The sequence below is a fragment of the Candoia aspera genome, chromosome 1, assembly GCF_035149785.1.
Source record: "Candoia aspera isolate rCanAsp1 chromosome 1, rCanAsp1.hap2, whole genome shotgun sequence".
Classification (NCBI taxonomy): Eukaryota; Metazoa; Chordata; class Lepidosauria; order Squamata; family Boidae; genus Candoia; species Candoia aspera.
In genome coordinates this window covers 179447530-179470197 of record NC_086153.1, presented here as the reverse complement: position 1 = coordinate 179470197, position 22668 = coordinate 179447530, and the positions used below count along the sequence as shown (strand labels likewise).

Sequence of the window (22668 nt, the reverse complement as noted above, 5' to 3'; positions counted from 1 at the left end):
GTCTTAAATAGTAATGGAAGTGGATATGCCTTCAGAGAATAGTTAAGCATTTTAAAGTCAATCAACTGGAAGGATTTACTCACATGGCCTATATGTTTATAGCAACTTGTCACGCAATTGAATAAATCAGATACACTGTCTGAAATGTTGAACTTGGGAACTGATTACAATGTAAAACAACATTTCGAAGAACTTTGAAATTGCTTAGACAGTAACTCCAACTAAATGCTTGGAGCATTATCCTACTCAAAACATTGATTTAAGGATAATTGCCTGTCACTTGTTAATAAAATCAAATTAACTATGGAGAATTAGAATAAATTAAATCTATTTTGTAGGGGATATAAAATCAACCATAAAAATATGTGATTCTTTTTTCCTACCAGAATTATTGCTTGTGTTTCATACTGACCCTCTACAAATCCCCAATCACTTGTTAAGAAATTAACAAAAGAAAGAATATTGTTTATAGATGGAGGAAACAGAAGAATAAAAATGGCTGTACAGTGCCCCCCCCACAAAAAAGCAGAATGTAGGATTCAAGTATCAATATTTTTTATTATCATCCCTATAAATGTCTCAGTTCCATTATGACTTCTTAATAGAAATTGCTGCATTGGTCTAATGAAGGAAAACATAATTGTACAGCAATAGCTTGCACTCTGGGAGAGTCATAATCTTAATCTAACTTCTCCATGGGCCTGAGTATGAAATATATTAGCTCTGATCCAGCTAAAGTATGTCATGATTAATTCTCACTGAAACTAGGAAAAGATATTAAGACTTCCATGGCTTCCAATGAGACAGTCACAAATATATCAGAAACGTGTTGTCTGCTGAGGTTAGAATCTGTTATGATTTTCAGAAATATGAAAATCAAAACTCTACCTAAAATCCCCTAATTTTTTAGCACATCAAGAACTTTTAAGGCTAGTTACAAATGCCTCTACATGGTACACCTTACCAGCCTCTAGAAAGAGATTTGCACAGAGAATACAATGTGTAACTAAAGCTATCAATGCCTCACCAATTTAGAAACAGTTCTTATGAACAGCTCAAAAATGGGCCAAGAAATTGAGTTGAAGCATATGGAAAATCCTAAGCATCCATGGTATTCTCCAAATAGTTTGCCACAATCCTTAATTTTAGTTGCTGCAGAGACAAACATTCTACTTGACTGTTTTTTTAGGAAATATCACAGATTCTAAAGGGAAGAAGTTGGTGCTCATGGAACTGTTTATACTGAGTCAGGCCATTAGTCCCCCTACCTCAATATTGCCTCAATATCATATTGTCTCTACCTCAGTATTGTAGTTTGGCAGTGGCTCTCTGTGTTTTTAGAAAAGGACTATATCCAAATCTACATGGAGATGTCAGGAACTGGAGCTAAGTTCAACTACAGGTAAAACATGTGCTCTTTCTCATGCTCAGTAGCATGATGGCCTTGGCATGTGGAACATCTCCAGTATAGGTCATTTCTCCTTAAAACAATATTTCCCATACGTTGTTGAATTATAACGTATCAACTCTAGCCAAGATTGCCAATAATTAAAGGCAGTGTGAGTTATAATCCAACAATACCTAAGGACCAAGATTAGGAAGTGTCCCAGCAATGGTCTATATTAGTTGGCAATTATGGTGTACCTCAAGTTGAAGATGACTATATTAAATAAAAAATAATGCTTTTTTAGCAACAATACCTTCATATGTTTTTTATACGTTTTTTTTCATATCATTGCTTTTATTTTCAAACTGAAGCAAAGGTATATGCTTGGATATCAGGCAAAAACTATTGCTTATTTGCTGCAGAAGCATTTAGTTTACTAAAACTTCACACATTCATTCAATCATTCATTCATTCCTTACTTGTCGGTAGCTGGATGTGAAGGCTCCTAAGTAAGCTACAATGCCAGATGAGATGAGGATATCGCCTGTCAAATTGACATATTGTTTTCCCAGTTGCAAAGCTGCCTGGCTCCAACGGGTTTTCTCACCTCCAAGGCCACCAAGTAATTTTTCTGCTCGGTCTAGCTTTTTGCTGCAGAGGTCAACCTTAAAATCAAAATATAAACTTTAAGCAAAGCCATCCCAGCTAGTGCTACTACCAATAGTTACATGCTTTACTTTCAGTACTTCTGAAAACTACTATATATGCGTTGCTTATTATTATTATTATTATTACCATCATAAAAGTCTTTATATTTGAAACCTCAAGATGAGAAAACTGGGAGAAATGTGTGTGACAAATTGTCACAGCTGAGGTCAACAAGGTCAATAGCATTTCCATTCTTCTTGCCTCCAAATAAATTATCATCTTCAGTTTGCAGTGCGAAATTGATAATGGATTTATATGCAATACCAAAAACAGTTGCATCTCAATAAGCAACACGTATCATCCGAGAGGATGACACTGACTTATGAAGGTCATTCTCACACAGATATGGCCCATGAATTGAATGCATACGGAGCTTTCTATCTGGCAGTTTGTCAAAAATATTTTCTCTGATAAACATTTAATATTAAACTAGTTGTAGTTCCAGCTGCATGAAATGGAGGCACTTCTTCTGACTCCTTGACTCTTGAATAGCCTTTCCTAACTTGGTACCTTCTGCATGTGTCAGCTCCCTCATCCCAGCCAGCATCTGGCAGGCACAGGTATGTCCTATTCCAAACATGCCTTTCTGTGCTTGCTTTGTGCTCTTGGCTAGTCGTCCATCAACAATGGAAATGTAAGAGTATGGACAGACCAGGCCAAGGGGGGAATGGTCTGCAAATAAGAGTAAAACCCAGCAGTCACAGGGGTGTTGGAAGGAATGGAGAAGCCTCATCACTTCCTCATTTATCCCAGCAAGCCTGCTCAACATAGGAAGGGACAACTGTAGCGGATCTCACGCCATCACAAAATCCAACTCAGAAATGCACTTCCTGACCTGTCCAAGTATCCTCCCACATAGAAATCATCCACTTAACTAAGGGAAATCCAGCTGCCCCACTGAACTGTCAGAAATACTATCCCCAAATCCAAACAGAGTTTCCTGTACAAAAATAATATATCCTTACACATCCTGCATTCTGTCCTGCTCAGGTCTCTGCAATCTGCCATCCAGGTCACCAACTGCAGTAGGGTTTAAAGGTTTAAGCTCCATTTAACCACTGATTGATTCTATTTGTATCCTTTTCTTCTTGAAAGCCTAAGCAATGTGCATGGGCATCTCCCCAAATTTTGTCTGCACAAAAACTCTGTGAGATGGCTTGGTCTGAAAGTGACCTGCCCAACATCACCCAGTAAGTTCTGTGGTGGAGTGGGAAACAACCTGACTCTCCCCATTCCCCACTCTCTACTCCAAAACCATCACCTTTGCCATGATGTTATTCATATAACTGCCAGGTAGGTTCAAAATGTTTTGAGCATAAAACACTTTGGATGTTACCATTTATGCAAGTGTAGGAAAATGACAGCTATTAACACATTTTGGTATAACGAAGAGTCCATTGTACATAATAAATTAACTAAATTGTTTAGTAAAATTCCAATATTTTCTTCAGATTTTGTGGCTGTTGCTTTGATCTAGGCAAATCTGGCAGACAATCTGCAGACTTAATTCAGAAGGACAAGAGCTCTCAATGGAATTTTTCAGTGTTGGAAGCAGGAATTCTCACACATCCTGAAAAATGTCTGTTTCAAAGTAAAGGCACAGAAAAATGTAATCCTGGCTAAAAGTAGAGCACAAAACAATCAGAGTTCATATCTTCCATCAGTAAGATCATATCAAATTAAAATACGTCTATTGTAGTACGTTGGGCATGATAAATCTGTCCAATATTACGCAACCACAATCAACTCAGTGCAATGGGATTTCTCCTCCCTTCAACCACCACAACTCTTTTCCACAATGCTTCTCCTGAAGGGTTGATTCTCAGGAAGACCTAGGATGTGGGCAGTGGGAGGAGAAATGGGCCATTTTTTAGGGCTCAAGCCTTTGCATTGCTAAAAAAAAGTGCATTTGATTGCTGGGTATCCCGAGCAGGGTTTTGAAAAATGGAAAATAAATGAAGAAGCAAACAAACAAATAGGTTAAAGCAATGGAACAGGCTTATGTTTTGCTTTGATTCTGATATTTGAAGATGGTTGTTACGTACCTGGTTTTCTAAGTCAGCTTTTTCCTGCTTTTTTTGTTCCAGAGTCTTCTGTAGTTTTGCCAGCTTGTCCTGAACTTCCTTCAGGGCTGCTTGCTTTTTTCTCAAACCATCCATAGCAATTTTCAGTTCCCCTTCAGCTGCATTGAGTTTTATCTTTTTAGGGGCAACCACTTTTGCCACTCTGAAACAATAACAGTAACAGCAGCAGCTGTTAAGGATACCAGTCTTGAACATCTACCTGCAAATACTATATCATCTACCTATTCTTTCTGTACACACAGTATGTAAACACACACAAACATTTCTACACTTACATACTGTTACTCCACTAATGCAGTAGAAATCCTTAACTGCAATTCAAAGTATCAGATGACTTATGGACTGTTAACTATCTTCCTCTAAAATATGAAGAACCTGGAGGAAAATTTGAGCAGAAGTAACAGCTAAACATTTTAATTAACTGATAGTTGGGATGTGATGTGCATTGCCCTGTCAAAATCAGACCCTCTCTCTTATTCTTTGTGTTAGCAATATTCTTTAAAGTCCAAAGGTGGTCAGAGTACAAGTCAATGATGTGATACATTCAGACACCTGACTCTGTGAATGATGTAGGCTCTATATCTATTCAGACCTTCTTGAAAGATGTAGATAAAGATACACGCTCACACAGTATATATGTATATGAAGATAGATAGAGAAAGAGAAATTGTAAATCTGCTATTGCTCACTTGTCATGTAAAACAACCCCCATTCATAAAGGAGTGCTCAAATAAATGTTCTGTTAGTTCAACTTATAATGTACACAGATACATAAAAATAAATATAACCATGCAACCCAATGGTTAGTGCAAGCTGGGAAAGGATTCAGATGGGCCAGATGGGAGGAGATGTAACTCAGAAGAAGGGACTGAGCAGGCTCAAAGAAAGAGAGGAAGAGGAAGTGCTATACTGTAGGAGGCTTTGCAGAGACAGCTGTTTGTTCTGAGTCCATTTGTCAAGAAAAGGGGGAAAGTTGGTCTATTTGGGTTTTACAGATGCTCTGTACCATTAAAGCAGTGTTTCTCAACCTTAGCAAAATAAGATAATGCTGCCACATTCTCTTCTCACAAAGGGAGTCTGTGTATATCTCTATTCCTGCAACTTTCTACCACCACTTGGGGAAGGAGAAACAGGCACGCACACACTTCCCAATAGTCGAGCCCAACATTCTTCATTTATATTATGCTCTGAAACCAGCACTTACTTATCATAGGAGTCCATGGCTATGACCCATTTGCACAGCCCTTCTGCCGCAGTGGAAGCATTCCGAATTTTTTCAGGAACAAATTCTGGATTGGTGATGTACTGTTTTCTAATGACATTCATGTAAGCTGGAGGGATGTTGTCCTTATCATACTCATGAAGTGACTGCAGAAATCTCATGTCCCCAAGGAGTTTCTTAGCTGGGCCCCAGAAATCTTCTATCTTTTTTCCAGTGCCTGTTGGATCTGGAATTTTATCTGCCTTAATCCCTTTCAGAATGCAAATGGTTTCCATAACAAGTTTCACACCAGCAGGGGGGCTCTTCATGGACTTGACCACAGTGATATCCTTTAGTTATTCAAAAGATTAGATTGGAGCAAAACAGATTTTATTGTAGTTTTAATTCTGAAAATAACATTCAGAGGAGAAATGTCATCATATTTTGGTGGCAGACCAGCTGAAACCCCTCCAAAGAACTTCAGAACTAAGGAACCCATGATAAAGAAAATGCCCTCCAGTCAGGTAACCACACACCCATTTCCACTCTAGCTGGCCAGTAGAAGAATCACAACATTCTAGGAACTCCAGGCTGATTTATCTTCTTTACCTTTTCCTTCTTAATTCCTTTTCCTGCATGTTTTTACACTACAAGCTTGAGAGTAGGAGCCATTGAGTTTATCTTATCACTGTGAGGTGGCCAAAGATGCTATGTTTTCATACCTTTCCCCCTTTCCATTACATATCAATCCATCACTCAACCACCTCCTTGATCCTGACGGAGACGGTTTTCTGAATAAAACTGATGCAGTTTTCTGAGTAAGTCTGTGTATGTTTCTAACTTCCCCAGCCTTTCAAATAAACCTAGAAGAACAAAGCTGAGCTTGGCAGTGTCTTACCGCTAAGGGAGAGGGGCACCCTTTAAATGGGGCAAAAGTAAAATTCTGTAGCAATGTAATACATTAATGCCATGTCAGCCTTGACTCTTCTCTACAGAAAGACAACATATGAATTGATGTGCCTCTCCCTTTCAGTTGAAGGAGCCCAGCCCGAATGAAACAGGGCTGTACCTGTGCCGTCAGAGTGTCCAGAGCAGCCAACGCACTTTCCAGGATCGGCAAAGCCTCTGCCAGATCTGCATCACATTCATCTTTGATGGCTTTGGCAGCCATGGCTTGCTCATTGGCGACCTCTTCATCAGCCTTCACAATCTTCTCTGTCTTTGCCACTTCCAAAGACTCTTTCTCAATAACGACCATCATGTCATCCACTTGCTTGCTTGCTACTTTTAGCTGAGGCTGCAAGGCTTCCAGTTCCACCTGCATGGTGGCCACCTGGGCAGCAGCTGAATCCAGTTTCTCCAAACCCACTTCATACCTCTTTTTCAGTTTCATCACCTCACTGGAGATAGATCAGAAGACTAAATCTGAATGACACTGCCATATAAGTGTCATTAATTTAACCCCCAAGCACCCATCCACCCACCCAACCATCAAGACAGACATTGTGTCTTTGCTGGCACTACTTCTACCTTTTCCCCCTCCCATCCAGTAAATTAATAGTGCATTTCTTGAGTCTTAAGATGGTCTTCTTAAATCTTGGATGGTCAGTGAGATGGAGGGACCCAAAACACATACTGTAGTCTGTGGCAATTGGTGTCAACTGAAGTTGCAATCGTTACAAGGTTTGGGAGTTTGGGTTTTTGGTTTCTTTTTTGTTTTATACATGGTTTGGGGTACTCTTTTATAATATTGATTTCATTCGGCATTATAGGCTGCTCTGAACAAAGGAAAAACCACTCAAAACCCAATGAATGAATAAATGAAGACAAGCTTCCAGAACCTACCTCAAAACATATTCAATAAAATTCAATAGTACAACCTCATTAACTGAAAATACAAATAAAAATGAAACAGAAAATGGAAAGGTATATCTGAAATACTTTTTCAAAGGAACCACTTAGTTTATGTTTTTTTACAAACCAGCTGTCTATTTACACCTATGATAAATAGACTGAGGAAAGAAAGAAAACAAAAATAAAACTTCCTTTTTAGTTTTGCTTGAAAAAAATGATCACCACAGATAACCCAGCAAGTTATTACTTGCACTCTTAATCTTGAACTATTTTAACATCTTACATTTTATGCTATGTTATCTTCTAGCAGTAGCAATATTATAATAATAATAATAACAATTGTTCTTTGGGTATGAAAAAAGCTGCCTTCCTTGTGGGTGAGATCTTTGCACCGTGTTCTATTTCTATTCACATGCATCCCTTGTTGGACTCTGTGTTTGTATGTACGTGGGTGGGTGTAGGGGCAGTGGTGGAAAAAACAGTACAAGATTATTTTTGCTAACAAAGGCTACATTAATTGTACTTACGCTCTCTTTTTCTCCAGTAGGGATTGGAAAGTGGAAATTAATTCTAGGTATGAAGTTGGTGTTACATAATTGTGTCTCTGGAGCTCAGTATAAAATAATTCGGACAAATTAATGGTTGAAGTATGAAACTTTTTACACATATCAATGCAGCCATTTCGGGTTTCATCAGACATTTCAATATCACTCAGGGAGCGGGATGCAACTGCCTGCAAAGCATCTGTAGGCCATGACTGAATTTAAGGAAGGGAAAAAAAAGGTTTGACTGTTACTATGGAAAAAGAGTGTTAGATAAAGAATATTCATGGGTTAAAAACAGCCATTAAAAAGAGAAGAGATCAACTACTGCATAGGTTTCATAATGGGCCAAAGGCCACACTGAAAAGTAGATAGGTATGCCAGTGGCAAGAGAAAATGTGGTCTTGTCAGAAAATGGTTGAGGGCTATGTTTAATGAACCATATCTTCTTAATGTTTAAATGGTTTTTACTCAGTTAAAGCCACAGAAAGCATTGAAAACATATTTATGTCATATTGCCAAATTTTAATGGCAGTGGCCCCAGGTGGTAGGAGAAAGTCCAGGGGCAGCAAAAAGAGAATTGTGTGGCTGCAGACAGCATGGGAGGCATCAACTCATTTTCCACCTTTAAGAAGCCACCACTGAAAAGATACTAGTGGGATTCTGTGAAACTTACAGGGGCGACAGCCTAACAAAGAGTCTAACAAAAATTGTATGAGTGGTTTTGAGTAGGAAAAAAAAGCTGCTATGGGTATATAATAAAAATCAATAAGCTTAAAGATCAAACTTATTGTGAATTGGATGCTCCATGTTTGAAGCTCTCAGTTCTTTTTCTTGCTTAAGAGGACCTGCAGAGGGAGGGAGGCTACAGCATGAAGGGAAGGGGGCAGGCAACTATCTACCCATTTAGTTCTGAACAATAGCCCCCCATCCAAATCATCCCACTCCCAAAGCTATTAGCTAGAAAGGAAAAGATATATGTACCATTTTAAAATACAGTCAGGGGATTATACAGTTCTTCCATTTAAAAAAAAAAACCCACTAAACATAGAAAACAAAAATATCAGCAGAATTTGTTTAAGCAAAAACATATGTTAAGGAAACAAATTTTTCTTTTCTTTTTTTCAATTACACCATGGGCAAAATATTTGAAAACGGTTTAAAAAGCCACAAGGAATACATAATTAACCATAGCTTACAGTGATATTCATAGTAGGAACATACTTAAATAGCTTTCTAATACAGCGGAATATGGAAGCCAGCTTTAAACCATTGCTTCAATTTCTGGCTGGTTTGGAACTCAAATCGTTGTTTGTTCCCACCACAGAGTAGCAAGTTCTACTGGCTCATTTCCCCTCCAGAAAGAAAGGAGTAAAGTGACTACACTCAGCTCCAAGAGGCTTATTTGTATTGTCACTGATGCCCAAACTGGATTGCCTCAAACACTGTCATGCATTTCTCAAGCCTTACCTGAAACCAATCAATAGTGCAACAATTAACAAGAGCTGGAAACTTCCGAAGACGATTTCGGAAGGCATCTCCAATGGGACTCATGGCCAATACAACATGGAGCTGATCCCGGCAACGATCAATGAACATGTTGAAAAGAGCAATGGGGCTACCATCAGTCTGCTTGGTTCTATCCCGCTGGCGATCAATAGAGCGCATCTTTTCACAGATTTCTTGCTTCTCGTCAACTGCAAAGAGGTTTGGCACTTCTCCAGCATTTAACAAGTTGTTGATATCTTCTAAAAATGACTCTCTTTTTATCTGGGTGTCAGTGAATAAGAAAACTCCTTGCATCTCACCCTCAGTAGATCTCCTTAGAATGACTTTTAGATCTTCATGCCATTCATTGGTCCCATAACTCTTTGAGATTTCAACCTGGAATGGTGTGTAGTCAGACATATATGCTGCTAAACGTGTTAGGGACTGTCGACCACTTCCACCAACACCAACCAGAAGGGCATGGCTACGAGGTTGTTTCAAAATGCGTGAAATTCGACAAACATGTTCTATAGCAAATCGGAATAAAACCAGCTGCATAGGCTTTTTGCTCATATTATTATATTCTTCCAGATGGCTCTCAACAACAACTCTCAGTTCATCCACATCCAAGACTTCCCTATAATTTGTATCCTCCCTTTTAGGATCATGAAAATCACAGAACATCAAGCTTCGCAAATCATCCTCTTCTACCCTACCATCATAATTGAAATCCAATCTTTGGAAAAGTTCATCAAAATCTTCTTCCAAGTGCTTTGTTACTACTTCTCGGATGCATCCAACCAGCCATGATCGATCTGCTTTATCTACTAAGCGGTCATAATACACTCTAAGGACCTGTACAACAAACAATACTGTGACTGTTTATAATAAATAATTGCAATTATTTGCAAACATACATTCTTTCAGGAAAAATTATTAAGCTTGAGAAGTTATATAATCAAAAGGGCTAACTAAATGACATGTGGAAAAGCTATTTTCTATCAACAATGTTTACTGATTGGCACGAACACAGTGTAGTGCTATAGCAGCTTTCCTCAACATGATGCTCTCCAGATGGGACTACAATTCCTATCATCCTCAGCCAGCACCATGTTGAGGAAGGCTGCCTTGCTCATAACTATCATGATCTCCACAGTAGAAGGACAGATGGTGTTACCCATTCACAAAATGGGAACTGCAGTGGTATGACCAATAACACACATTGCTCTTAACTGTAAGTTGCTTTTTCTTTATTATAACATCTACTGTTGACTTCTTTTAAGTGGAAATGGTGTTACAAGGCACAGCAGTTAATTGCTTACGCTACTGAAGCTTTCAACCATTCAGTACCTTATCTTACAAGAAAATATTTTACAAACAAATGTAAGACTGAGCCTTCAATTAAGCTACTAATGGGAAATTTACCTCATGAACCCAAAGGCGTTTTATGGTTCCTGTAGCAATGGTTGTTTCAGGTCGTGACAGACAAACCCCTTGAATGACCCGAGAGAAATCTCGCAAATTGAACAAGTAGTGTGATTTGGTGGGTGTAGGGAGCAGGTTCTCCATAGCTTCTTTGTACGTAGTCATTGTGCTATTAATAACTTGTGAAGTCAGTTCAACATATTCCGAGGGGAAGCTATAACTGTTGATTGAAAGTTGAGATTAAAGCCGTACAACAGTTCATTCAATGCAAAATAGAAACTTAAACATTTTCCCTCATTCACCAAATTCTTTGTATTGCTCATCTATAGACTAATAAAACTCTCCTGTTTGTCTATGTGTAACCTTTAACTGGCGAAATGGTGCATCACAGGGCAGCAATTTTTGAACCAAGGTACCTCAAATGGGATACTTTACAGAATGCGTCAAAATCCAGGGCTCATGACTCTCACAGAATTGAAATTTGGCAAATTTTATAAAACATTTTATGACATAAAAAATATCATAAAACATTTTATGACATAATACAAAATGTCATAAAACATTTCCTGTGGTCAACTCCAGATGTTTGACTATGCTATACAGTTCAATATGAATGACACGGGCTATTTTCAAGGCAGAGGCATCTCTGAATATCTCCCTGAATTTTTAAGAACCTTTCCAGTGAAGGCAGTACATCAGAAGGTCTGCCACTGTTGAAGGCATTAAGGAATTTCTAAGGAAATATCTCTGAAACTATGACCCAATGGGTCACGGACTGTCTAATTAAATATAACTTTGGGTTACAGACAATGTCTATAAAACACTTGGATATAAGTAGCAGTCATCAATAAAACTGTTCACTAAATGAAACCAACAACGACCATTTATGAAAACATTAAAAAAATAATTCCCACCCTTGCCAGGAACTGGGACATGTCAAGTGCATAGATGCTGTCTGGATGGCAGCAGCATCTGGTATGAGTGAATTTCACAGTCAAGTCAAATTACTTCACACACTTCACACTGATTCAGGAACCCTTAGCCTTCCAGCAATTATCATCAAGGTCCAAAAATTACCACTCAAAAGCAGTGATCAACATTAGGCAATCACTACACCATCTTCATTTTATGAGACCAATCCAGAAATACTTTCTTATTCTTGCAATATTTTTAGTAAGGGGAATTAGCATTCTGTTCTTTAGTTTACAATGTTCTTTAGTTGCTTAGTTATTTCGTTTTTGTTATTTTTTAGTTTCTAATGGGAATATTGGGATACCCCAAATAACATCCTTGGAATAATACAGTAATTTCCTTGTTTATTTGAATATGAAGATGTTCATATTCAGAATGCTGGAGGTTGGGCAATTGGCAACTAGTTGGAAAATGGATATATCAGGACACAACAGCCAACATCTTGAGGGAGGAGCCTCACTTTTGTGTCAACCCTAACCCTTATAACCATCAGGTCCAGCAGAAGGGCATGATGCGGGTCCTGTCCATGAAGAAATGTCATCTGATGCAACCCAGGAGGAGAGCCTTTTCTGCTGCAGCACCCGCCTTTTGGACTATCGTTCCTCCTGCAATCAGATTGGCCCCAACCTTGCTAGCCTGTTGGTCTGGAGATCCAGGAACATGGGCATGGAGCCTGTAAAGTGGCTGGATTGCTAGGGAAATGGGAGTGCATTCTCCTGCCCATTAGGGGGGTGGGGGGATGGGTAATGATTTTTAATGTTTGTTTTTTATTTTTTTTAATGAGTTTGGTTGTTATTTTCTAATGATTTTGTTTTATTGATTTTTGTGTTTTTTAGTTTTGTATGCTGCTCAGAGTCACATATGTGAGATTTACCAAATAAATACATAAATAAATATAGACATACAGAGTAGGGTTGATGGCAATATATTGCCTGTGCAACCTTTCTGCATAGAAGCAGCCCAACCAACTTGTCCTTGTCTCTCTTCACTGACATTTCCCAAACTAAGGAAAGCTTTTTTGGGGCAAGGCATAATATTTTGCCTTTGGCATTATTACAGGGAAGATACTTTAATATTCCATTTGAGAAATGTGTTTGCCTGTGTGGAACTGGAGATGTTGAAACAGTCCCCCATGTGTTACTTTATTGTACCATTTATGGAGATAGTTCATAATGTTTCTACCCTGCCTCTTTTACATCAGTACCCTGGGCAATTTGACAATACTTACATGCACCTCTTTTTCTCCGATTATAGACCATTTATAACTCTTAGAAGGGTTAGTGAAACGAACAGTAATAATTTCTGGTAACCCACTACTTTCAGACCGGCCTGAACTCTGATCCTAGCAAAATACTGTGCAGCAGCCATGAAAATTAGGCATCATTTGGTGAAAGGTCTCCCACAGTTGTAACATATTCTTATCTCAACTATTCTACTTTTATTTAATGATTTTTTAAATGTTTTCAGTTATACCTTTTTCCTCTGGCCTTTGGCTGTGATAAAAATTTTTTGTTGTTGTTGTTGTTGTTCAGTGTGGACTTGCCCCAATATCTTTTAATGCAGGGGAGGTGAAAGGGGCAGGGGATTGTAAGCAATACTTTTCAGTTGCAGCCTTCATTATTATGGACATTAGCTTGGCACCCTCATTGCTGGTGGTCTCAAAATGACTAAAGACAGAGCTGTTCCAGCAGGCCTGAGGGAGCGGAATGGTCATCTACTGTTTTAAGGTATTCTAACTGGTTTTTATATTCTTACTATTCTTTTTATTTTATGGTATAAATCATTGGGACTTGTCTTCTGAATTTAATTGTATATAAACACAATCAATGAATTACTCAATGGCTCTGATACAATAAATTATATCTGCTTTTCTATATCCTTCAGAAATTAATTTGAAGATTGGCTACAGTATATTGGCGTGCCATCAGAGGGTCAATTCTGCACGATGTCAATATGTTAAAAGATATCGTTGAACATACTGACATTCTTAAATGAGGATATTACAATCCAATACTCTTGGATGGCAAGATGCTTGGAAAAGTATTGTGGCAGGCAATCATCATCTTTTTTTTATCTAAGTTAACATGCCACAATATAACAACATCACCTACCATATAGTAAGATGCCAGTCTAATATTCGGGAGAAAATTGTATACATTGAAACATCATCAAACTCATTAATGGTAATTGTGTTGAAGTGTCGCAGATATCGAGGAGTGATTGGATTTCGACCTCCACCTGTAGAGAAAGTAAACCACCGATGCACGTAGAATAAATCTAAGTCTATCAGACACTTCTGCAACCAATTTTATTTTATTTATTTATTTATTTTATTTATTTATTTATCATATTTTTATCACCGCCCATCTCCCTCATACGGGAGGGAATCTTCCTGCTCTCCACACATAAACCAAAAGGGACTTTTTATTAAGAGCAGCTTCTGTGATCCAGATACACATGCCACAGTGGCAAAAGACAATTTATTTTGAAGAAGGAAGACTGTGTAAGCCTTCCATACACCAGGTAATACAGTAAAAGTGACAGCAATCCTATCCAAAGTCTTGCTGCATCAATAAACTCACGCTAAAGAGTTACAGTTATTACTTACAAGGGCACTCCATCCATGCTAATATTTAGATTCGTCAAGGTAGCTATGGTGGTGATAAATCTACATGTTTAATCACATTGAAATGGGGATTATGGGATCTCTTAAACAAACCATATCTTTTGAACAAAAATGAAATCTGTTTTTTTGTGGGACAACCAGGGATTAAATGCATGGATCTGCCTCTGTGTTTCTAACTCAGACAAGGAATTCTGGAACGTATTGTTTCCACATATTATTCTGTAAATCTCCATTTTTCCCCTAAACCAAGGACAGGAGACTCAGGAGGCCCTTGGGCTAATTTCATGCAGCCCTCAGTTTAACTGCAACATAGCAGTGATGCTCTTTGCAGGCCCTCTCAAGAGAGACCCAGCCATTTTCAGCTGTAGAGGACCCACCTCATAGTAAGCAATTTTAAATTATGATACATGAATGACAAAAAAGGGGTGACCTAATTTGAATATTTAAAAAGAATAATCAGTAGCAAGTTTGGTATTTTAGAGATGTATTCTCTAACTATAACCAAAAAGCATACCTGCTGGCCCCATTGCACAAATGATCTGGATGTCCACAAGTTTAATCACACTGCAGTCTTTCAGGTCATACCAATTCCAGTGATCCAACCACTGACGAAGTAACTCCACTGGTGGCTGAGCCCCATAGACTTCTCTTGCTGGCATATTGACATCATCAACAAATACCACCTAGAAACCAAAACTGTTTCTCAGAAAGACACTGATTCTGAACATGGCCCATAAGTTGTACCCAAAGGCATTAAAAATGTGTTGCTGAGCTCATTTAGAGTGACCTTGTTTCCAGGTAAATTCATCACAACCAACCTGCCCTTCTCTTACATATTTTTAAGACAGTGTAAGATGTTGTAAGAAAATTCCCACTCTCCATAATTATTGGTTGGAGTCCAGCACATCTGAGCCCACATCTCAGGTACCCTTAGGCCAGCTCTAAATCAAGGGTTAAGAGCAGCATTCAGTCATCTGAATTTTGGCCTGCTACTTCCACCTACCCTTAGGATAGATATATTGGCTGCTGCATCTGAGATACAAACATCTGGAAGACCACTACACGGCAACAAAGAGATAAGGAAACTCTTCCATCCCCATTTTTGCAGCTCAGATATAGAGACTCTAATATACCATGCTAAATTATAATCTGGTTTCTTTTTGTTTCGCATGTTGCATAAACACAGGCAATTATAGTATATTCCATAAACTATGGTTAAACAAACCATGTCTTAGTGTATATATGTGAACTCAAGCTAATTCTCCCCCCCCCTTTTTTTTCCTTCTTTGACCTCCAGATTTTGCATATGAGCTTTGCATATGAGCTAGTTTTCCTTCTCACTATAAGTGGCTAAAAAAGGTTACTGTATTGCCAAGGAAGCTGCCCATGAGCTGATCAATGAAACAGTACAAACTGATTGCAAGAACGGAGGAATTAAGAAAAGTGTGGTTCCACTGCACAATGAATTCTTTGCAACTTATTTGCATGTTAATGGAGACAATTTTGCTCAATTTGAACTGCTAAATGGCATAGGTCCAAGATTCTGAACAGCCAGCTGTGCTATTTAGTCCTATGCATATTTGTTAAGTGGGATTTGCTTAGCCAGGTAGTAGTGTATAAGATTACACAATTTAAAGTGTAAATTATGCAGCTACATAATTATTTAATTATTTAATAATGAATATTCAACATTTAATGATTTAATGATTATTAAAATATGCAGCTACATACCTGCAGCTACAGATAAGCAATGTTCCTTAACTATATCTTAATATAAGATATAATATTTGTTGCCAGAAACAAAACCAGCGGGTGTGAAAATTACAGCATAGGTCTTTTTCACTATGTTTTCTACTTGTACAAATTTTGTTCAGCCGTTTATGATCAACCCTTTTTCCTACAGCCTTTGTGCATTAGCCCAAATCTTCTTTGTGTCAGATGTTTTCAGGAGACACAGTAGGGTACAAGAGAGAAGCGGAAATGGAGAAGCTGTTTTGCAGGAATGCACTTCCATTTGCAAAATTAAGTTCTATAGTATATAGGTGACTGCTGAGTGTATTTGCTATGACCTTCAGTAAAATTTGTTTTGGTTTGCTATTAGTGTGCTGTTTGTTTTGCTTGTATTATGGGTCCCTTAAGTTGTTTGATGGTTTCTCAGGGGTTTCTTGTACCATGGTTTTACTTATAAATTGTAATTTGGGATTGGGGATTGTTCGATCAATGAAAGGCATGTTAGAAATATGCATTTATTTATTTATTTATTATATTTATACCCTGTTGCAATCATATACAAACTCTGGAGAGCTTATGTAAATAACCCAGTTTCTTCCTTTGAGTTATATAAAAATGTATGCTGCTTGGTTCATTTGCCCCAGAGAATAGTGAAATATAGTCCTTAATTCCCAATCTAATATGACACAATACATTGTTCCCATCTCATTACTCTACTATTCTAGATGCCATGAGTAACATCTGTCTAGAAAGGTGGGACATCATATGCATACGTACTGTGTGTGTGGGGGGGGAGAGGGAGTGGGGGTGTAAACCTGGTCTAGCTCTAATTACTTCAGCCAGAATTACTGACAAGCCACCACTGCCAAAATTCTCTCTTCTATCCAATAATCAAAGTGTACTTAGGACTTGTTTGCATGACACAGCTGGCCCAGCAATTGGTTCACCCAGGCAATTCACTGGCTTTTGCATGCCAATAGCACACAATCCAGAGTGATTAGAATGGTTGGTTGCCAGCTAAGTGCAGTTGGGGTCAGCACCATCATGGACAACTTAGACCAGTGTTTCTCAACCTTGGCAAGCTTGAAGATGTGTGGACTTCAACTCCCAGGATTCCCCAGCCAGTCCACACATCTTCAAGCTGCACCATTTAGACCCACACCATGTGGGTTATTTCTTCTATGATCCTTTGTACTCCTGTACAGGATTGGAATGAAAACTAGGGCAACACCCACATCAGCTGTGGATACAGATGAAAACTGCTGCTTCTCTCTTTGAAAGATATGGGAAAGTTTGTATAACCATTTTGCTGTGTTTTAAAAGTAGGCAGCAATTTAAATATCATTGTGCTCTTGATGAAGGATGCCTTGTATCTGTGTTTTGTACTCAAAATATACCAATTTTTAAAAAGATGCTGAGGGCCTGCCATAAGCAGGGTGACAAGTTACATTTCACTTTTTAAAAGTTACCATTTTCTTTCCTAGAGGAGGACCAAAGACTCCTTTTCTCCTTTTATCAAGCTTTGACATAATGATGTTCTGAGTCTGAGCTGCCGTGGTTTGCGCTGAGAAGTTAATGAGCAGCGGTTTGTAGATTTCCTTATTTAAACGATTTAAGAGAAAATCCTGTCAAGATAGTTTTAAAAAGAGACAAGATTGGGTCACACAAGCATATAAATCTGCCAGCTCAGACAGAGGCAAGCGGAAGGGCTGTTTTTATTGCAAGTCATGCACATGAGGTAGCTTTTCACTTCAAGTTTGTTAGTTATTCTCCTTATAAAAATGATGAGAGGGTAACACATGCAAAGTCATTAACATTCAGGGCTCTTTAATGAGTTTCCTGCAGAAATAAACCAAAGGGATTCAAAATTTAAGGACACCTTTTTATATAGATTATGCATCACTGATATTTCACAATATTATCAGACTTACTAGCAAGTTCCAGAATATCACCTTAACAGACTAAGTAGTTGCCTGTTCAATAAATTTAGAAGCTGGTGGTCAGCTGCTAAGTTCTGCAAAGATGTTAGTCCTGAAAGTCTTTTATGGTTTTCCCAAATCTCCAGTTTGGAGAAACAGTTTTACCCAAAACCTAATGTCCAAAGAATAGGGAACATTATTAAGATTTTTAAATAAGTATATTGGAACATGCAAGGTAGAAAGCTCCCCCTATAGTAAACAGCAATTTATAACTTGCACAGAATGAAGAATTAATTTCAATCTAATGCTACTAAATACTTAATAGAAGTCTTTAGGAAGTGAGTGCCTTTGTGGACTGCGAGCTCAAAAAATCAAACTTCCTCTGTGTGTGTGTGAGAGAGAGAGAGAGAGCACAGTTGTGAAACAGCATGGATTTGTATGACAACATTCCTACCACTTTATTAATTTATACTCTCCTATGAAATAGGAAGGAGGTGACATCTAGGAAGGAAATGAATGCCCAAGGGGAATTAGTCTGCTACAGTAAAATGCCTTTCTCAGCTGCTACAAGAATTAGATGTTTTAATCCTTGTCATGGTGACATTCAGGTTCAAGCTGTGCACTGTTAGGCTAAACCTGCAAAGAACACCAGAGCCATAAAGTTTGTGTTCAAGCCAGCAGGCATCACAGAACAGGGCAAATTTAGGATGTTCAATACAGAAAGTGTAATATTGTTCATGCACAGTGTTTTGGACAGTGACAGCAATTAACCATTCCTGCTTAGTAGCAATAGCTCAGTATTATAACCTTTCCTTATTCCCCCATAACGTGAGCCAGATAAAGCATAAGCAAAATAGAGTATTAAAGGAGGAATCCAGGAATGAATAACAGCAACAAGAAACAATGACTGTGTTGGCAACTCATCTCTCAGCACACATGTAGTTTAAGTAGGCACATGCCTCCCTCTAATAATTCACATCCTATTGCATCTGGAGCTATATTCATTTGTGATTTTTCTTCAACAATTATGTATCTTTTGGCTCTTCCAAAAATGTATAAGAGGACAACAAGTCATTTGGTATCAATACATAATGGCTTTTCCCACATCAACTTCACTAAACTGGATGCTGCTTGTGATGGCTGAAGAAATTTGTAGTTTTATCATGTCAGGACATCCACTGAGGAAAAGGAGGGGGAGGAAGATGATGATGTACAGTAGGAGCTGCTATAATGTGCTGGCAGCCCCATTTGGAGCAGCTAGTTCCTGCCTCTCTTTCTTGGGAAAGGCTGAACTTTGTACATTTATTCTGATTACCATAAATTAAGGGTGGTTTGGAGCCTCATCTGAACCATGGGTCCCATGCCAGTTATACTTTATATAAGAGTGATTAAATAAAAGCACATTATGGTGCTTTATTGCAAAAATAATTTCCAGTTTAGGATTTCACGTTAAACCAGAATAAATTGATAAACCTCAAAATTGGCAAAACAATTGTAGGGGATCACTTGCTGCTTTCCTTTTTTTAAAAAAATATTTTTTATTAAAAGTTTTAATCACAATGGTAAAAGAAAATACAAACTAAACTCAGAAAGAAGAATAAAAGGTGTACAAGAAAAAAAGAAAAGAAAGAAAAAGAAAAAAGAAATACTTAAAGAAGTAGCTTCTGATCTTCACCACAAGTACAAACTTAATAATGCATCACTCCCTATAGCATTACATGCCACTTTCCACTGAAGAACAGATCGACTTATTCATATGATGGATGCAATAATTAATTACATAAATAAAAATCATTTATACTGAAGGACGACTCCAAAAAGTAACTTACAGGTTGACAATAATTAGAGTTTCCATAGCTTTCAGGCTGAAATGTTAGCAATTATTTATCTACATTAGAAATCCATAATTTAAAGTTACATATATAATGGGACCAAATTCAAAATGACTTCACTGAATGCCAAAAAAACAAACCAACAATAGTTTAAACAAGGTAAGATTTCTAAAAGCAACTAAAGATAACTAATATTTCTAAAGGAAACTAATAATATTGGAAAAAGTAAAAAAAACCCTGCAATATTAACTGCAACAGATTTGTTGTTTATTCGTTTAGTCACTTCCGACTCTTCGTGACTTCATGGACCAGCCCACGCCAGAGCTTCCTGTCGGTCGTCAACACCCCCAGCTCCCCCAGGGACAGGTCCGTCACCTCTAGAATATCATCCATCCACCTTGCCCTTGGTTGGCCCCTCTTCCTTTTGCCCTCCACTCTCCCTAGCATCAGCACCTTCTCCAGGGTGTCCTGTCTTCTCATTATGTGGCCAAAGTATTTCAGTTTGGCCTTTAATATCATTCCCTCAAGTGAGCAGTCTGGCTTAATTTCCTGGAGGATGGACTGGTTTGATCTTCTTGCAGTCCAAGGCACTCTCAGAATTTTCCTCCAACACCACAGTTCAAAAGCATCTATCTTCCTTCTCTCAGCCTTCCTTATGGTCCAGCTCTCGCAGCCATACGTTACTACGGGGAAGACCATTGCTTTAACCATGCGGACCTTTGTTGTCAGTGTGATGTCTCTGCTCTTAACTATTTTATCGAGATTTGTTGTTGCTCTTCTCCCAAGGATTAAGCGTCTTCTGATTTCCTGACTGCAGTCAGCATCTGCAGTAATCTTCGCACCTAGAAATACAAAGTCTTTCACTGCTTCTACATTTTCTCCCTCTATTTGCCAGTTATCAATCAAGCTGGTTGCCATAATCTTGATTTTTTTGAGGTTTAGCTGCAAGCCAGCTTTTGCACTTTCTTCTTTCACCTTCATCATAAGGATCCTCAGTTCCTCTTCACTTTCAGCCATCAAAGTGGTATCATCTGCATATCTGAGATTGTTAATGTTTCTTCCAGCGATTTTAACTCCAGCCTTGGATTCCTCAAGCCCAGCATGTCGCATGATGTGTTCTGCGTACAAGTTGAATAGGTAGGGTGAGAGTATACAGCCCTGCCGTACTCCTTTCCCAATCTTAAACCAGTCCGTTGATCCGTGGTCTGTTCTTACTGTTGCTACTTGGTCGTTATACAGATTCTTCAGGAGGCACACAAGATGACTTGGTATCCCCATACCGCTAAGAACTTGCCACAATTTGTTATGGTCCACACAGTCAAAGGCTTTAGAATAGTCAATAAAACAGAACTAGATGTTTTTCTGAAACTCCCTGGCTTTTTCCATTATCCAGCGGATATTGGCAATTTGGTCCCTAGTTCCTCTGCCTTTTCTAAACCCAGCTTGTACCTCTGGCAATTCTCGCTCCATGAATTGCTGAAGTCTACCTTGCAGGATCTTGAGCATTACCTTACTGGCATGTGAAATGAGTGCCACTGTTCGATAGTTTGAACATTCTTTAGTGTTTCCCTTTTTTGCTATGGGGATATAAGTTGATTTTTTCCAGTCTGATGGCCATTCTTGTGTTTTCCAAATTTGCTGGCATATAGCATGCATTACCTTGACAGCATCATCTTGCAAGATTTTGAACAGTTCAGCTGGGATGCCGTCGTCTCCTACTGCCTTGTTATTACCAATGCTTCTTAAGGCCCACTCAACCTCACTCTTCAGGATGTCTGGCTCTAGCTCACTGACCACACTGTCAAAGCTATCCCCAATATTGTTATCCTTCCTATACAGGTCTTCTGTATATTCTTGCCACCTTTTCTTGATCTCTTCTTCTTCTGTTAGGTCCTTGCCATCTTTGTTTTTGATCATACCCATTTTGGCCTGGAATTTACCTCCAATGTTTCTAATTTTCTGGAAGAGGTCTCTTGTCCTTCCTATTCTATTGTCTTCTTCCACTTCCGCGCATTGCTTGTTTAAAAATAATTCCTTATCTCTTCTGGCTAACCTCTGGAATTTTGCATTTAATTGGGCATATCTCCCCCTATCACTGTTGCCTTTTGCTTTCCTTCTTTCTTGGGCTACTTCAGCCATTTTGCCTTCTTGGTTTTCTCTTTCTTTGGGATGTATTTTGTTGCCGCCTCTTGAACAATGTTGCGAACTTCTGTCCAGAGTTCTTCCGGGACCCTATCTACTAAGTCCAGTCCCTTAAATCGATTCTTCACCTCCACTGCATATTCCTTAGGGATATTAGCTCATATCTAGCTGATCTTAGGGTCTTCCCTAATCTCTTTAGTCTGATCCTAAATTGTGCAAGAAGAAGTTCGTGATCGGAACTACAGTCAGCTCCAGGTCTTGTTTTTACCAACTGTATAGATGTCCGCCACCTTTGGCTGCAAAGGATGTAGTCAGTCTGATTTCAGTGTTGTCCATCTGGTGAAGTCCATGTATAAAGACGTCTCTTAGGTTGTTGGAAGAGAGTGTTTGTTATGCAGAGTGAGTTGTCTTGGCAAAATTCTATCAGCCTATATCCTGCTTCGTTTTGTTCTCCCAGGCCAAGCTTACCTGTAATTCCAGGTGTCATTTGACTGCCCACCTTAGCATTCCAGTCTCCTGTGATGAAAATAACATCTCTTTTAGGCGTGTTGTCCAGTAGGTGCTGCAGATCCTCATAGAACTGATCTACTTCAGCTTCTTCAGCATCTGTGGTTGGGGCATATATTTGGATCACTGTGATGTTAGATGGCTTGCCCTGAATTCGAATTGAGATCATTCTATCGTCTTTTAGATTGTATCCAAGCACTGCTTTAGCCACTTGACTATTAATTATGAAGGCTACTCCATTTCTTCTGTG

General features: G+C 38.6%; 1 protein-coding gene across 1 annotated transcript in view; it reads right to left on the bottom strand.

Annotated features, from left to right (window-relative positions):
- Nucleotides 1-22668, bottom strand: part of DNAH7 (dynein axonemal heavy chain 7) — a 152509-nt gene that overhangs the window by 47021 nt on the left and 82820 nt on the right. Inside the window, exons 34-43 of the mRNA XM_063304672.1 lie at nucleotides 17488-17643; nucleotides 14802-14970; nucleotides 13773-13899; nucleotides 10690-10909; nucleotides 9247-10119; nucleotides 7762-7991; nucleotides 6450-6780; nucleotides 5384-5730; nucleotides 4141-4321; nucleotides 1867-2052 (exon numbers count right to left, since the gene is read on the bottom strand). Of these exons, the coding sequence (XP_063160742.1) occupies nucleotides 1867-2052; nucleotides 4141-4321; nucleotides 5384-5730; nucleotides 6450-6780; nucleotides 7762-7991; nucleotides 9247-10119; nucleotides 10690-10909; nucleotides 13773-13899; nucleotides 14802-14970; nucleotides 17488-17643 (2820 nt within the window). The remainder of the gene's footprint in view (nucleotides 1-1866; nucleotides 2053-4140; nucleotides 4322-5383; nucleotides 5731-6449; nucleotides 6781-7761; nucleotides 7992-9246; nucleotides 10120-10689; nucleotides 10910-13772; nucleotides 13900-14801; nucleotides 14971-17487; nucleotides 17644-22668) is intronic.